The sequence below is a fragment of the Notamacropus eugenii genome, chromosome 1, assembly GCF_028372415.1.
Source record: "Notamacropus eugenii isolate mMacEug1 chromosome 1, mMacEug1.pri_v2, whole genome shotgun sequence".
NCBI lineage: Eukaryota > Metazoa > Chordata > Mammalia > Diprotodontia > Macropodidae > Notamacropus > Notamacropus eugenii.
This window is the reverse complement of record NC_092872.1, coordinates 378,089,926-378,106,694: the sequence shown is the minus strand read 5'-3', so window position 1 is coordinate 378,106,694 and position 16,769 is coordinate 378,089,926. Positions and strand designations below refer to the sequence as shown.

General features: G+C 37.6%; 1 protein-coding gene across 4 annotated transcripts in view; it reads right to left on the bottom strand.

Annotated features, from left to right (window-relative positions):
• RBM22 (RNA binding motif protein 22) overlaps nucleotides 1–16,769 on the bottom strand; it is a 29,751-nt gene that overhangs the window by 6,380 nt on the left and 6,602 nt on the right. For 2 of the 4 annotated variants that reach the window (XR_011971945.1, XR_011971944.1), the window contains exons 5-12: nucleotides 14,229–14,329; nucleotides 13,941–14,113; nucleotides 5,430–5,630; nucleotides 4,146–4,310; nucleotides 3,836–3,924; nucleotides 3,486–3,617; nucleotides 1,678–1,857; nucleotides 588–640 (exon numbers count right to left, since the gene is read on the bottom strand). Coding sequence is in view for 1 of the 4 variants with exons in the window: in XM_072630713.1 (XP_072486814.1) it covers nucleotides 1,727–1,857; nucleotides 3,486–3,617; nucleotides 3,836–3,924; nucleotides 4,146–4,310; nucleotides 5,430–5,630; nucleotides 13,941–14,113; nucleotides 14,229–14,329 (992 nt within the window). In the remaining 3 variants the exon portion in view is untranslated. Of the gene's footprint in view, nucleotides 1–242; nucleotides 480–587; nucleotides 641–800; nucleotides 1,858–3,485; nucleotides 3,618–3,835; nucleotides 3,925–4,145; nucleotides 4,311–5,429; nucleotides 5,631–13,940; nucleotides 14,114–14,228; nucleotides 14,330–16,769 lie in introns of those variants that run through there. The other 2 variants (XR_011971946.1, XM_072630713.1) reach the window with 2 other exon arrangements.

Sequence of the window (16,769 nt, the reverse complement as noted above, 5' to 3'; positions counted from 1 at the left end):
AAGGGAAGAATTTCATGAGTATCCTGGCTAACTCAGAAAGGAAATTCAATCTCCTCTACAACAAACTGCATAGATGCTTATCTCCTGGATGTAGTAATGCCTAGGTGTTGGAGGCCATTTTGTTCAGCTCTGAGCTTCTTCTCTTCCCTTGGGCTAGGGAAAAGTCTCATCAGAAAAAAATCCAATATACCTATTTAAATGAAAACCTCATACCATTTTAAAGAAATACATACTTGAGAGACTTTAGTTCTATTAATTTTTTTAAGGACATACGTCTTGCCAGGTACTGCTACTGAGTACATATCCAGTAAAAATCAAGGTGTTGGGTCGAGCATAGATGCAAACCTCAACTACAGGTCAAACAATAGCATCCATTCAACAACATTCCTGAAACCCAACTGAGAATTTAACCAAAGGCTGTGGAGAGAAAAGCCAACAACGCTCCGAAACAACCCCATTTTCAGCTACCATCATAAGATCTGTTTAGACAAAGAGGAAGCCAATGATTAGTAAACAGGCTTTATAACTGTCACATTGGTATATCCTAGGTTTCACCTTGAAAATGGGGAAAAGAATCCCTTCCTTACCTTCCTCAGAGTGGTGTTTCATGAGGATAAAATCCAAGCAGAGTTGAAGGTGCCTTAAAAAGCAAGAAAGCGCTATATAAATGCAAAGGGTTATTTACACTATTTCACTTCAGAGATGGGCAATTTTGGGGTCACTTCCATTCACCCAAAGACACCAGCCACCAAAGGTGGAAGAAAATGCTACAGAAAATTAGAAGCATGCTCATGACAACATTTGGAAAAACTGGCCCATTTTAATCGCTTTTTAAAAAAATTCTAAAATTGAGAACAGATCTCATTTTCTTTACCTTTTTCACTTGACTACAATTCAGTTACATCCAAGCAACATTTCTATAATGAGAAAAGTAATAGACAGCCTCCTATGCAACAGCAGAAAGTTAAAGAGAAACACGTGAAGGTGCAAGTTCAACAAAGACCCTTCCCTAAATCACAGCTCGCCCAGACAAACAAAATAAAAGGTTCATTCACTTCACAGTTAGGAAGGATAACCTCTCCCTCAGGAGAGGAGGCATGAGTCTGCAATGCAGGCCCCCAAATTCTGTGAAGAGATCGGTCACTCTGGAGGGGAGAGCATTAGCAGGAGCTTTCTGAAGACTGAAAAGAAGTTGGTTTTGTTTTGTTGGAAGAGATTCCTTTAGCAAGAGGAGGATAAAAGAAAGTATTTAAGGGTGTTTGATTTTCAAAGTTCGACCTTGGGTAATAGGGAAATAATATTTAAAGACTCTTCTTAATGACTAGCAAAAGAATTATTTTAAAAATATTGTCAAATGTTTGCTTTCACCCCAGGTCAAAGTTTGTCAAACCCCAAACACACAAAGAAATACATACAATTAAGCATCACAACTTTCCTTAAGGTTGCCAGAAGCTCCACACTCACCCTGACCCTCTTTTTTTCTGTATGGTTAAGAAGCAAAGGACATTATTACATTAGTGACCATATTTGTTAATATCAATTTATCAGGGCTCCTCCACTTGCCCCGTGCTCAGGAACTTGGTTCCAGCTCTCTGTCTGCCCATATTTTAGCATCTTACATGCTACCATGGAAACTTACAAAGGAAAAAAATATTTACTCCAAGATTTATTTATTACATTTCTAAAGCGCCTTTCCTCTTCGGAGACCAATCCCTGTAACAGGATGTTAGGGACTGCTGTGCTTTCCTGCATGAGCCCCCATCCTCTGGGGATCCTGAGACGGATAGTGGATAGGTCCTGGAGCTCGCATGAAGGGAGGTGGTGGTCCCATTGGGTGGAACATGTGTGGTCCAAAACCTGCAGATGGGAAGGAACAGATATGTCAGATTTTCAGCTCTCTTGACAAACTCTGATAATCTTTTTTCTCTCTTAGTTTAAAGTAGCAATATGTAAACCAAATTAAGCCTAATGAAAAACTGACTTCCAAGCCAGCTTCCAGAATTAAAGATGTCTATCCAACTGACTGTTCTCCCTCAGCTTTTCTCCTCCTAGGATTTTGACAGGGTGACCTCATCCTTTGGGTACAAAGTTCAAGGCTTCCTGAGTGGCACTAGTCTTAAGCAGTCTGCCAGGCAAGGCTTGATTAGGTTTTGGGGATGATGTATTAAACTGATGCACACCTTTTTCACTAGCTGTTATCTTCAATGGCAGACTTGGAAGAAGACCGTTATTTTTTAACAAGTTTTACAGAGCTATAGTCAAAGAAAGGTCTGTTTGTTATACACCAATTTTCCTGATGCCTATCAAGCAGTACATTACGGGATATTAGCAAAAGTCCTATACAGAACTTTGAATAAACTGGTAAGCACACATTATGGCAAATTATTAGCTGCACTGTTGATATTACAGGAAAGCTGAAGGCAAAGAAAGAAAATAAAAAACATCAGCAGGTCTACAGCAGGCTGTGGAATTCTATAGAATAAACTCAAGGGATGCAGTGGTAAGTTGAGTGTGTGGGTGTTTGGGGAAGTAGGGGAACAAGAAGGTAAGATGTGACCCACCAATATTCTGCATTGAGAACTTTCTGTATCTTCCTTGTTAAGATGCTGATCACATCTAAAAGGCAATCTCTTCCTTCAAACCTCTCTTAAAGCACTTGCACATTTTCTATCCTGTAGTATTTAAGTCTTATCTCACCCTTTAAGCTGCAAACATCAGAATGGTATCCCTAAAGCACCTAGTTCTGTGCCCTGCATATAACAGACACTTTGTAAGGGAAGACTGAAAATTTGGTTTCAGAGAAGCGCCACTCTTTTGGACAGAGTGTTGTAGCTTGTAATTTGTAAAACAAAGAAGAGATCAATTAACTGATGAGATCATGCAGTGTTTTGAAAAAAAAATCTAATATAAAAATCTGGACTGACTATAAGGAGACTGGAGTTCTATTAATCAATTAACAAGCACTTGTCAAATGTCCACTCTGTGGCAAAAATAAATATTTACAAAATAAATACAAAGTAAATTCTTTTGGGGGGGTTGTGTGGGACAAGAGGGGCACAGGGGACAGTCCCAGCGTCTAGAGGAATCAGGAAAAGTTTCATGTAGGGGGTGGTGCTTGAGGAGAGGGGGGCAGCCAGTGCAAAGGGCTCCATGGAGGCAGGAGATGGAGCATCACGTCAACTTTGGCTATATTGTCGAGTTTAAGAAAAGTAGGTTGGGGGCCAGATTGTGAGGAGCTTTTAAGGCCAAACAGAGAGGTCATATTTGATTCTAGAGGGAATAAGGAGCCACCAGATAATTCTAAAAATCTTATGTTAGAACTGGAAGGAGCTTAGAAATCAATTAGTCCAATCCCTTTATTTTGTAGAGAAAGACACTGAGAACAGACCCAGGCAGAACATTAGGTGCTGACCCAGGACTACAAGAAGTCCCTTCTCTTCTGGGCTAGAGGTTGATAAAGAAACTTCTGAAAAGGAAGGTCTTACCTGGTGGGGGAGGAGGTGCAATCCCAGGAGGAGGGGGCAGGGCAATATTAACCACTGCTGGAGGACCACTGGGAGGGAGATTAAAATAATTGGCAGAGGCTTCTTCTTCAGCTGCTGGAGGAGGAGGAAGAGCTAAAGAAGAGAATAACACAAGTTAGATACAATAATGTTCAATACAGGAAAGCCAAAGTGGGAGCATTTAACCACTGTTTCCTCCCATTATTTCTATTCTTTGCTAATGGGAGCTCTAGGAGTTGCTACTTGTCACAGTGGAAATTTATTTACTATTCAGAATAACAAGCTGGTTGTTATTAATATTCAAGCAAGCAATGGAATAAAAACATTCTTACCTCCAGGAAGTCCTGGGACAGGTTCCAGCTTAATTCCAGAGTCTGTGGTTCCTTCTTTTTCCTTTTCTTTTCCTCTGGCTGCCTGAGATCTGAAACATACAACAATCAAAATCATCATATGATACTGAGGAAGACAACACAAAGACACTGCCTACTACCACTCTCTAGGGTACCCACAAATCCGTTAACATTCAAAGAAGTTAATGTTATTCTGGAATCCTCACATTCTAAGCTTATGTAATATAGTCACCATACTACAGTCTCTCAAAAACAAAAGTTGTTAAAAGATAAGCATAAACAGCAATCTCACCTTCCCCATTTCACATTAAGCCGGCGCCCATTCACAATCAGTTTGTTGAAGGACTTCTCAGCAGCCATCTCTGCGGCTTGCCTTGTAGCAAACTGGATGAAAGCGCACTGCTGCCTCTGTACAACTGTTATTGTTCGGATCTCACCAAACTGGTAAAAATGATTTCTACGTGGACAGAAAGATGGACAAATCTGAGTCTACTTTAAGTTAAACACACAGCATAGTTATACAAAATGATATATATCTCCAACAGACTGAAAACAGATGACCTCTTCTACTGCCATAGACAAGAGAGCCACCTGGTGACCCCATTCCCCTTTTCTCACCCTTGCTCTTAAGAGAAAGAGCAAAGGAGAAGTGCCAGCCAACTATACTGTTTTAATTACCGGATGAAATGTCTGGACATGTAGTATGCTTTCAACTGGAAATGAAATAAACTCAACAAGGTAGGGAGAATGTTCCTTAAGGAAGATGAAAGTCGTCTTCCTCTCCTCAGGACAAACTTCTGAGACAAAAGTTCACCTTTTCCTTTATTACCCCCAATTCCTTGGTTATTATCCTAACCCCCTCTGCCAGTATTATCATCTTGGAACCCTATTAGGGAAGAAAAACATTAGCTACACTTCTTTACTCAAGGGCAGAGAAGGGCTCTACTGTCTCCACTTCCTTGGCAATACCATTCCAACTGTTGTCACTATTCCTTATTTAACCAGGATCAAATCTGTGGCTCAGCAGCTAGGTGGGACGGTGGATAGAGTGCCAGACCTAGAATCAGAAGACTTGAGTTCAAATCTGGATTAAACACTTATTATCTGTGTGATCCTGGGCAAGTCCCTTAACCCTGTTTGCCTCAGGTTCTTCATCTGTAAAATGAGCTGGAGAAGGAGATGGCTAACCACTCTAGTATCTCTACCAAGAAAACCCTAAATGGGGTCATTAGGAGTCAGACATGGTTAAAAACTGAACAATGACATATTCTGCAGTTAGGGGAATCTCATGAAACCTTTATCATTATACCTCTTTCTTTAATGTGTCTCCATACATATTACAATATGAAATTCATCAGAGTATTACTTCCAAACTGCTCATTTCTTATGCCCAGACATATCATAAAAGTTCACTAGATATGACAAGGTCACCAGATATAATGTAAACCCAAAGAATAAATCTCCCAATCTGCTGCCTTACATCAATGTTCATTACTGTCACTACTGTGTGTATTCTGCCTTTCCAGTGGGGTATGGGGTGTGCATTTCTCTAACCAATTAAAATACATGCATATACCTGAGATCTGTCTCACTAATTGTGTCTCCCAAGCCACCAACATAAAGAGTGGTAATGGTCTTATCATCTGGAGGGTCCAGGCGAGGCATTGTTGAAGCCCGCTTTAGCAGCTTATCTGCTACAGGGTCATTAATGCCGTAGTATCGGTCTTTGATGTTCTGATCAGCAAGAGGATCATCAGGGTCTGTAGGCTTCTCATGTCTATGAATTAGGATGAAAATGAACAATGTTTACTTTAAAGCTAAAGAAGCCAAAATTCCATTAGGTCACATAATAAGTTTAAAAGAAGTCACATAACAGAGATCTTATCAAAATTGAAACCCACACCAATAAGCTCTGTTGAACAACCTCCTCCTTCTTCAGTTCCTTTCCTTTTTTGTACTGTCACCTATGGTATGAGATGGACTAGATGGCTTCTTTTCAACTCAAACTGTAACTTTGTAGTCATTTTCATCTTTCCCATTAACTGTGATTCTCAAACACTCTTCCTTTAGGCACCCTGAATCGCTCAATTCATAACTTCCAACTTCACTTTTAAGACATCCAAGAAGGTTAATCCCACTTTAGATCTCACTAGAAACTGTGCATCTCCAAGATCATGGACTCTGAAATGCCTTGCTCTGGTCATAATTACTTGTTCTACCTTGCCTACTTCCTTACTACTCACTTTAACTATGACTTCCAATCCCTCAGTTTTTCAGCATTCTTTTCAGTCTATCAACCCTGTTCCCGCAGCTGTACTTCAGTCCCTGAAGTCAGCCACTTCAATAATAATCTCTCTTCTACTTTTCCTCTCTTCGCCTTTCACTGTTGCCACCCTGCTAACTCGCTCTTGGGCTGCCAAAATGTAGCTGGAGAAAAATCATAAAACTGCTGACTGGGTCTACTATAAATAAATGTTAATTTCAACTGGGCTCTCAATGTTGCACAACAGTCTTTAACATGAAAAATTGGTTTAAGAAATCTTGCTCTAAATCCTTTTTTATGTAAGTTTTTATTGATGTTTTCTATTTTTTACATCAGTATAGTATCCCACGTACCCCTCTCTATCCTGCTCCCTGAAAGCCATCTCATATGACAAATAGCATCATTTCTGGAGAGGAAGAAAAAGTGAGCACAGCTGACCGATACAGTGAAAAAGTCCAAACCTAAGTGTAATGTGTAATACTTGTGGATCTCCCAGCTCCACAAGAGTTTTTACAATTCTGTTACACTTTTAATTTTTTGATATCATTTTCTTTCCATTTACATTGTTGCAGTTACTATGTTTATTTTCTTGGTTCTGCTTTTTTTCACTCTGCATCAGTTTAAATAGATCTTTCCATGGTTCTCTGCATTCATCACACAAATCATTTCATACAGCACAGGAATATTCCATCACATTCATGTATCACAATTTGTTTTGCCATTCCCCAATCTATTTTGTTTCCAATTCTTAGCTAATACAAAAAGTGCTGCTATAAATATTTTGGAGTATATGGGGATTTTTAATTCTTATTGATAGCTTCCTTGGAGTATGAACTCAGTAATGGAGTCTTTGGTTCAAAGGATATGGACATTTTAGTCACCGTTTTTTGCATAATTCCAAATTGCTTTAGAAAATGATTGTACTACTTTGCCAGGTATAACAAAAATGTATTAGTGTGCTTATATAGTGTGTTATAAGGGTGTTATAGTGTTATAGGGTTAACAAACCCTATAACATTAACTACTGCCATTTTTGGTAATTTGCAGAATTGTTTTGATCTGCATTTATTTTATTTTAGCAGTCTGGAGCACTTTTTCAAGCAGTTGTGAATATTCTACAATTCTTTTTTTGAGAACAGTTTGTTCATATCCTTTGACTACTTATCTACTGGGCAATGGAAATTAGTCATACACACACACTTATGCGCACACACACATTAATTGCTTAAATATCTTAAATACCAAACCCTTACCAGGGAAATTTGATAAAAAGATTTTTTTTCTCCTTCAACCACTTCCCTTCTTATCCTAGATGCACTGAAGTTGTCTGTTTCAGTTTCATGTAATTAAAATTATCTAATTTATCTTTTGAAATTGCTTTTCTTGTTTGGTTATTCATAGTATCTTCTACCTATAGCTAGGAGAGCTCTTCTAATCTTTTAAATAGTATGATCTTTAATATTAAGGTCATGTATCCATTTAGAAATTGTCAGAGTATGTAGACCAGACCCACAATTTTATTGGAATAGGAAACTTCCAGTGAGGAAACTTGCTGTCCCAAAGCAGACCAGCAGCTCTTGAGTCTAACAAGCAGAATTAGCTGAGGCAACGAGAAGTTCAAAGACTTGCCCACAGTCACCCACAGTAAGTATATGCTAGATGTCCCACTTTAATCTAAGTCATCCTGACTCTAAAGCCAGCTTTCTACCAACAATGCTATGCTATCTCTCTAGTCCAAGTATTGTGGGCAAAGATCACTAATAGCAATTAAACTCTGACTGCCAAAACGTGTAGTTTATTAGTTCATCTTATGCTAAAAGATGGGTCATCCTGGGCCATCTCCAGCCATCCCTCACTCAAATCAAAGGCAACCGCAAGCCATGTCATCATCATGATGTCACAGTCCTCTTCAAGAACAAAGGACAAACACAACAACAACATTGTGATTTGGGGTTTAAGGTGTTGGATCAAACCTGATTTTGCTAGATTGCCTTCCAGTTTTCTGAGCACTTCTTATCAAATAGGAAGTTTTTCCCTACGTAACTTATGTTTTCCACTTTATAAAATATTAGGTTGTTGAGGTTCATCATTCCTGAATCTTCCTTGTCACTTAGTTCTATATCACTCTATCCTTTAAACAATACCAGATGGTTTTGATGACTGCTGTTTTATAATGTAGTGTGAGGCCTACAAGTGTTATTCTCCCTTTGTCTTTACTTTTCATCATTTCCCTTGATAGTCTAGATCTTTTGTTTCTTTAAAATGAATTTTGTACTGGGCCTAGACTAATGTCTGATAATGTATACCAGAATAAAATTCAAATACGTGCACAATCTAGGTATAAAGGCTGATCCTATAAACAAATTAGGGGAGCAAGGAATAGTGTATTTGTCAGATTTATGGAGAACGGAGAAATTTATGACCAAACAAAAGATGGAGAACATGATGAAATGCAAAATGGAAAATTTTGATTACATTAAATTGAAAAATTTTTGCACAAACAAAGCCAATGCAACCAAGATTAGGAGGGAAGCAGAAAACTGGGAACAAAAATAATTTTACATGTAGTGTCTACAATAAAGGTCTCATTTCTAAAATATACAGAGAACTGAGTCAAATGTACAAGAATACAAGCCATTCCCCAATTGATAAATGGTCAAAGGACATGAACAGGCAGTTTTCAGAGAAAGAAATTAAAGATATCTATAGTCATATGAAAAAATGCTCTAAAACACTATTGATTCGAGATGCAAATCAAAAACAACTCTGAGGTACCACATCACACCTATCAAACTGACTAACATAACAAAACAGGAAGACGATAAATGCTGAAGAAGATGTTGGAACACTAATTCATTGTTGGTGGAGCTGTGAGCTGATCCAACCACTCTGGAGAACAATTTGGAACTATGCCTAAAGGGCTACAAAAATGTACATACCCTTTGACCCAGCAATATTGCTTCTAGGACTGTATCCCAAAGAGATCATAAAAATGGAAGGACCCACATGTACAAAAATATTTATAGTAGCTCTTTTTGTGGTGGCCAAGAACTGGAAATCAAGGGAATACCCATCAACTGGGGAATGGCTGAACATGTTGTGGTATATGAATGTAATAGAATACTATTGTGCTATAAGAAAAGACCAACAGAAAGACTTCAGAGAGACCTGGAAAGATCTATATGAACTGATACTGAGTGAAAGTAGCAGAACCAGGTGAACTTTGTACACAGCAACAACCACAGTGTGTGAGGAATTTTTCTGGTAGAATTAGCCCTTCACAGAAATGCAAGGACCTAAAAAATTCCCAATGGACTCAAGGAAAAATGCCTTCCACAACCAGAGAAAGAACTATGGAATTGGATGGCAAAATGAAGTAGACTATTTTCTCATGTTTTGTTTTGATTTTTCTCATGGTTTCTCTCATTTATTTTAATTCTTCCAGGCAACATGATTAAGGTGAAAATGTATTTAGTAAGAATGTATGTGTAGAACCCATATAAGATTGCATGCTGTCTTGGGGAGGGAGAAGAGAGGAAGGAGGAGAGAGGGAGGGGAGAAAATCTAAGATTTATGGAAGTGATCGTAGAAAACTGAAAACAAATAAATTAATTAATAATAAAAAAAGAAATGACAAATAAGTGGACTTCAGAAAAACCTGGAAAGACATATGGACTGATGCTGAGTGAAATGGGCAGAACCAGGAGAACATTTTACACAGTAACAGCCACAGTATGTGAGGACTGTTTCTGATAGACTTAGCCCTTCACAGCAATGCAAGGACCTAAAACATTCCCAAAGGACTCTTGATGCAAAATGCCTTCCACATCCAGAGAAAGAACTAGAGTCAGAACACAGAACGAAGCAGACAATTTTCTCTTTTGTTATGTTTTGTTTTTTCTCACGATTTCTCCCATTAGTTTTAATTCTTCTATGCAACATGACTAAAGTGAAAATGTATTTTAATAAGAATTTATATGCAGAACCCATGTAGGATTGCATTCCATCTTGGGGAGGAAGGAGTGAGGGGGAGAAAATTTAAACCTTATTGAAGCGACTGCTGAAAACTGAAAACAAATTAAAAAAAAAAAGAAACAAACAAACAAAAAAAAGAATTTTGTCATTAAAGTATCCCCTTGGTAATCTGATTGGTATAGCATTAAAAGTTTCAGTTAATTTTGGTAGTATTGTCATTTTTACTATATTGGCATGGCTGAGCCATGAGCACTGAATATTCTTCCAGTTACTTAGGTTGTTAGCTCCTGTTACTACCACGTTACTGTCCATGCCTTCTTGAAACTTAGATATTTCTTTTAAGAGTTTGGTTGCTCAAGCAATTGAAACATAAAAGTTTATTACTGTTATTGGTTTGTTGTCTATGGTTCCTTTCAGCAGAATATAGTTCCTTGTTTGTCTCTTATTTTTTCAGTATTTGTTTTTGCTTTGTCTGATAGCATGATGGCAACTTTTGATTTTTTGGATTCACTCGATGCATAGTAAATTTTTCTCTATCCTCTTAGTTCTATTTTGTGTATGTCTTTCGTTTTTAAATATATTTCTTACAAGCCACAGATTGGGTTTTATTTTTTTATCAAAGCTGTCACATTTTTTTTGTCTTATTAGATTGTTTAATCTATCCATATTTAAAGTTGTAAGAGTTAAGTTTATATTCTCTTCCATCTGTCTCAAATTCTTTTTCTCCAAGTTAAGATTCTTTTCCCTTCTCTTCTGTAAACATAGCATTATGTTTCTTAAATTATTTTATTTTAATGTTTTTTAGGCGGCTCTGTTCCCACTGGCTCTCCTCCCCTGCCCAATTCCCTCTTGTTTGTTACTCTTCTCCCTTTTGGGTTTTATGTGTTCCTCTCCTGCTTTGATCCAGGTACCTATTTCTTTCTCCTTTTTCTTCCTCTCAGTTAATCAAACAGATTCTCTCTTCATCTTCTTTCCTTTTGCTAGTCCTGTTCATTAGATTGTTTTATTTATTTATTTTTTTGTATCCCTTTGCAAAAGGGAGCTATCTCACACCTCCCATACAACTCTTCTCTCTCTCAGCAGTTGGGCTCATCTCATACTTTACTAAGAAAACCGAATCCTTTTCCATGAGCTCTCTTTCCTGCTTTATTCTATATTATCTCAAAATCCTTGACAGCATCTCACATTCTCTCCTCTTTTACTGTAGTCTATGATAAAGACTGGTAGAGTGCTTGGCAAGAGTATCTGGCATATAACAGGTGCTTAAGAAATGTTTGTTGACCGAATAACTCCTTTGTTTGGCAAGGATAACCACTCTACTTATATCCTTGATCCTATATCTTTTCCATCTCATCCAGTAGTTTGCCCTTGTAATCATCCTCTCGCTTTTTACGAATTTCTATTTTTGCTTCCTATTAGCGGCCTGCTCCCTATACGTTCACCCTTAAAAACAAAACAAGCCCTTATTTGACCTTGCCATTTTTAAGCTGTTATGCTAGGTCATTCCCCTTTTCACTTCCAAACTCTTAGAAAAAAGCTGCTTATATTCAACTAAATTTCACCACCTCCTATTCATTTCTGAACTCCTTAAAATATGTCTTTTTACCTTATCTCTCAACTGAAGTTGCTTTTCTGAAGTTACTAATGATCTCTTAATAAGCAAGTCTGGTGGCTTTTTAAAGTCTTTATCCTTCTTGACTTCCTTTGCAGTATTTGACACGGTTGATCATCTCTCTTTTTGGATATTCCCTCCTCACTGATTTTGCAAGACAGTATGCTCTCTCCTGGTTCTCTTCCTATCTGTTTGGCCACTGCTCATTTTCCATGTCCTACCCACTATGTGTGCATGTACCTAGTGGTGCTGACCCAGGGCCTGCTCTCCTCTCTCTACTTCACTCTTGGGATCTCCCATGGGTTTAATAATCACCTCTATGTAGATGATATTGATTTCTCAGATCTATCCCTAGTGTCTGTCCTGAGTACCTGTCCTGTATCACATTTCCAAAAGGATGTTCCCCATAGACACCTCAAACTCAGAATGTCTAAATGTTATTATTCTGCACTGTCTCTTCCCCCATCTTCTTAACTTTTCAACCTCTAATGAAGGTATTATTATCCTCCTAATAATCCAAACCTGCAACTTTTAGGTCATCCTTAATTCTTCCCTCTCTCTTATTCTTTGTATCAAACTGCTTAAAAGTCTTTAAAAATTCATTTTTTAAAAGTACTGATATTTTTGATTTTACATTGTCCTCCTTTTCAAATATCTGTACCTCCCCCTAGTCATTCTGGAAATAAAGAATACAAAAGAAAAAGCAATTTAGCAGAATTGACCAAAAAAATCAACAAAATGACAATATATAGTGTTCCCATAGTCTATAACCTTCAAAAAGAAGGGAAGTTAATTACTAAGTCTGGTTTGACTCTACCTCCACAACATCTTTACATTTGTCTCCTGTCTATTCACATGGCCACAATCTTAACTCAGAACATTATCATCATTAATATGGATTATTCCAACAGCCTCTTAGTCTCCCTGAGACCAACCTCTCCCAATTACTCTGGTATTTAATATACCCTATAATCTGGCTCTCACTTAGCATTTCAACTTCATCTCAAAGAACTCCCCCGTATGTGCTGTATATTCCAGTTGAATTGTAACGTATTGTTGCTTATTCTCATCTTTTTGTCTCCCATCTCTATACTTTAGCTTAAACACCACACAACATGCTTCCAACGGACTCCTCTCTACCTCTGTTGAAGTTTCTCTACCTTTTATGGCTTGATTCAGGTGTCACTTGCTTCCATGAAGAACTCCTTACACCTCTTTGCTTGAATTATTTCTTTGCACTTACCACACTTCTCTCTTTTCTTGCTTCTTTTGAAAAAGTAAATGGTATTTTATTTTTTTAAATTACATGTAAAGATAGTTTTCAACATTCATTTTTTTATAAGATTTTGAATTCCAAATTTTTTTGCCTTCCCCACCTCAAGACAGCAAGCAATCTGATATAGGTTAATCATCTGCAATCATCATGCTTCTCTCTTGTATAAGTGATTTGTGCCCAAGTTTTAATGTTTGATTAGACTTAAAATTTTCCATATAGGGGATGCTTAATAAATGCTTCCTGAACTGAATTTCTATTCATCACATGAGTTAACCTTGGTACTTTCACCACTTAAATAGTAAGACCTCAGAAGAAACACTCTCAAGTCTATCCATGGTAATTAGAAGAAAGGAGTACACGATATATAGTATGGTGCCTTGCGTTTTTGGACCTGACCTGTTATTTTACTGTCACAGGTGGTTTAGTGGATACACTGTTAGACTTGGGAAGACTCAAATTCAAAACTTGCTTCAGCCACTTACTAGCTGTGTGACCCTGGGAAAGTCACGATCTCTCTGAAACTCAAGTTTCCTCATCCGTAAAATGGGGATGATTATATAATCCACACCTCAGTGTTGTTGTGAAGAATAAAAGAGATAACAGGTATAAAGTACTCTGCAAACCTTAAAGCTAGCAATTATCATAAGGAACTTCTAGTGAGGAAACTGCTCTACCAATAGCAGACCAGCAATTATTCAACATTCCACATTTCTTACAGTTGTATAGGGCACTGAGAATTTAAATGAGTCATACTGCCCTCATGTATAAGAGACGAGACCCGAACTTAGGTTTTCCTGACTCCAGGCCAATATTCTATTCATTGTGGCTATCTGTCTCTAATAAATGCCTTACATGTAACAGATGCTTATTAAATAAACATAGGTTATTGCTTCTCACGTGGATGAACATACCCCTCCCTCAACCTAGTCCTGGCAATTGCTAAGTGAGGCTCCTCTCATACCTGTATGGACACTCCTCTCCTCTTTTACATTCTCCTTTCACCCAGAAGGAACAAATGTGAGGACGATTCCGTTTGTAGTAAGGGGTCGTCCGAGCCAATTTGAGCAGCATGTCACTTGTAGCTGTAGCCTTCCCAAGAACACCAACTGGCCGAGTTCCATCAGAGTTAGAAATCTACAAGAGGATGCCAAAGGCAAGAGAGATCACACCAGCAACAGAGATGCTTGGAGACAGTTCCCAAGTCCCATTCCACATCACTTTCATTCAGGAAGTCACAGCATTTCCATACCTCTCGCTCAACATTCTGGGTGTAGTATTCTTTGTTCACATCAGACTTAGGCATATCATCCTTAAAGGACAGTCCTGCATCACGGACCTGAATAGGTAAGCCTGAAATCAAAGAAGAGAGATGAGAGAGAAGTTCAGTAATAACTAAAAGTCTAAATAATAAGTTGAATGTATTGAATATACACTAAGACTTATGATAGTGATTACTTTTTCAAATATTTAAGGCACTGCAAAGGACTGTCCAAATCCCATATTGCTCTTGTAACATATAAAATACTGCTAGAAAGAAATAAATTAGATTCATGGCAATGGCTGGGAAATACTTTAGTCAAAAATAATTTTTACTATAAGGTTACATAAGATTATATTATGTTAGGTTTTGATTTAGAATCTAATAATGTGTACTATTTTTACAGAATTATAGAATATCAGGGCTGGAAGGGACCACAGAAATCATTTGGTCCATTTTTCACCTGAAGCAGGAACTACTTCCACAATATTCGTGATATGTGGTCACTTAGCCTCTATTTGAACACGTCCAGTTAAGGAGTTCTCACAATATTCTATGGCAGCCATTTCATTTTTGGATATCTCAAATTGTTGGAACTGAAAACTGCTTCCCTGTAACTTCCACCCACTAGTTCTGACCTCTGGGACCAAGAAAAATAAATCTAATTATTCTTTCACATGCCAATACTTTAATCACTTGACTCCAAAATTCAAGTTAGACTAAACCAAGCTTAGAAAGATTTGCTTTTAATTCAAAGCATATGCTTTGAAAAGCACAAGTCTCCAACTACCCTGTAGTACTCGCACCAAAGAGATGTATTTGCACCAACAATTTTGCTTATAGGCCTAAATTTAAATTTACAATGCTGGAGTTAGCTTCAGTTTCAAACAATTAATGTATCTAGCCAACTTTAATTTGTAGAATTTTGGACACAAAAATTACAATAATATTTAGCAAACAAACTTAAAGGTAAGCTTCCTTTACTTGGAACAGGATCTACAGATATCTATACACTTGATTATGTGATATGAAAACCTCTTTGCATCCTGTTCTCACCACCACTAGAATATTATTCTACCTATGTCCAGTCAAATAAGGACGATTTGAACACAGACAATAAATATACAAATAATTCTTTAGAATTCAAAAAAAAATTGAACATAAACATAAAAATGAACATTTGCAAATATAAAGCAGAACAGAAAAAGAGAACTCTATGTGAAATTACATACTTATATACAACTTAAATAAGTACATAAGAACTTCAGGGTACTTTTAAAGCTGTCTTATTTACTGATATATACAGAAAATTTTTCTTTTCCCCTTCTTTTGGAGCCTGGGTTTCCCTATCTCATCTAGGTTAGAAGTATAGTGCCCACTTATGGCCTTGATCCCACTACTGATTGACACAGGAGCTTTGATCTGCTGTTTCAGATGTGGGCCAGTTCACCTCTCCTTAGGCAGCCTAGTATCCTTCTTAACCCCACTGTGGGGGGAGTTCATCATACCGGTGCCAAACTTATTATGCATGATTGGTTTTAGACCTACTATGGCTCAGAACTCCTGAGCTCAAGCAATCCAACTTCAGCATTCCTGGTAGTAGAAATTATAGGTGTGTGCTGCTAATACAGATAATTCTTAACAATCAAAGAATTACAAGGGCATGAGACTTTTCTCCAACTGACTACATTTCCCTGTCTTCTCCATTTCTTAGAATACTAGAGGTACAAGCTTGATGCATAGTGCAGGCTCTTAAAATTCTTCTCTCCCCATTCAGGAAAATATTATTACTGTAGCATTTTTCGTTAACAACCACAGTCCTGACGAGAGTCTCATACTAATTATTTTTAGTTGTTTCATTTCAACTAAATTTCCTGTGTGTCTGTAGGTTCTTCCAAAATGACAACAATTAAAAGTTTCTGCCTTGAAGAAACTTACATTCTAGTTAAAAGATACAGTATGTACTATAGGAGTAAATACAAAGTAATGTGATTAGGGATGGGGGCTAATAATCAGGGGCTTGTCAAAGAAGACTCCACAGAGGAAAGTTTCACCTGGGCTGAACTTTGAAGGAATTTGAAGGACTGCATTCCTGACATGGTAGATGGCTTATGTGAATAAAGAGAGGTGGAAGATGGAATATTAAGCTCAAAGTTTGGCTGAAATGAAGAATGAAAAGAGGAATGATGTGTTATAAAGCTGGAAAGGTAGGTCTTTGGATAACTGAGAATGGATCATAATAGACAAAGTACTGGATCTCCCCAGAATCAGATCTCTCAGAGGTTGCTGGCCTGAGGCATGGACAGAGGTGTTCATTCTGAGTGTTATAGCTTTCCTCTGCTTCCTAAAATGCCATCTCTTCTCTGTTCCCTAAAATGCTAACACTCAAACTGCTTCCAAAACTCTCACTGGTATTATCAAAAGCATTGTCCTTTCTTAGCATCACTAGGTCTTCTTAGTCCTCTGACAAGTTATTTTTCTTCATTTACTCGTTAGAAAATTCTGACCCAGTATAGGAGAGATAAGACACAA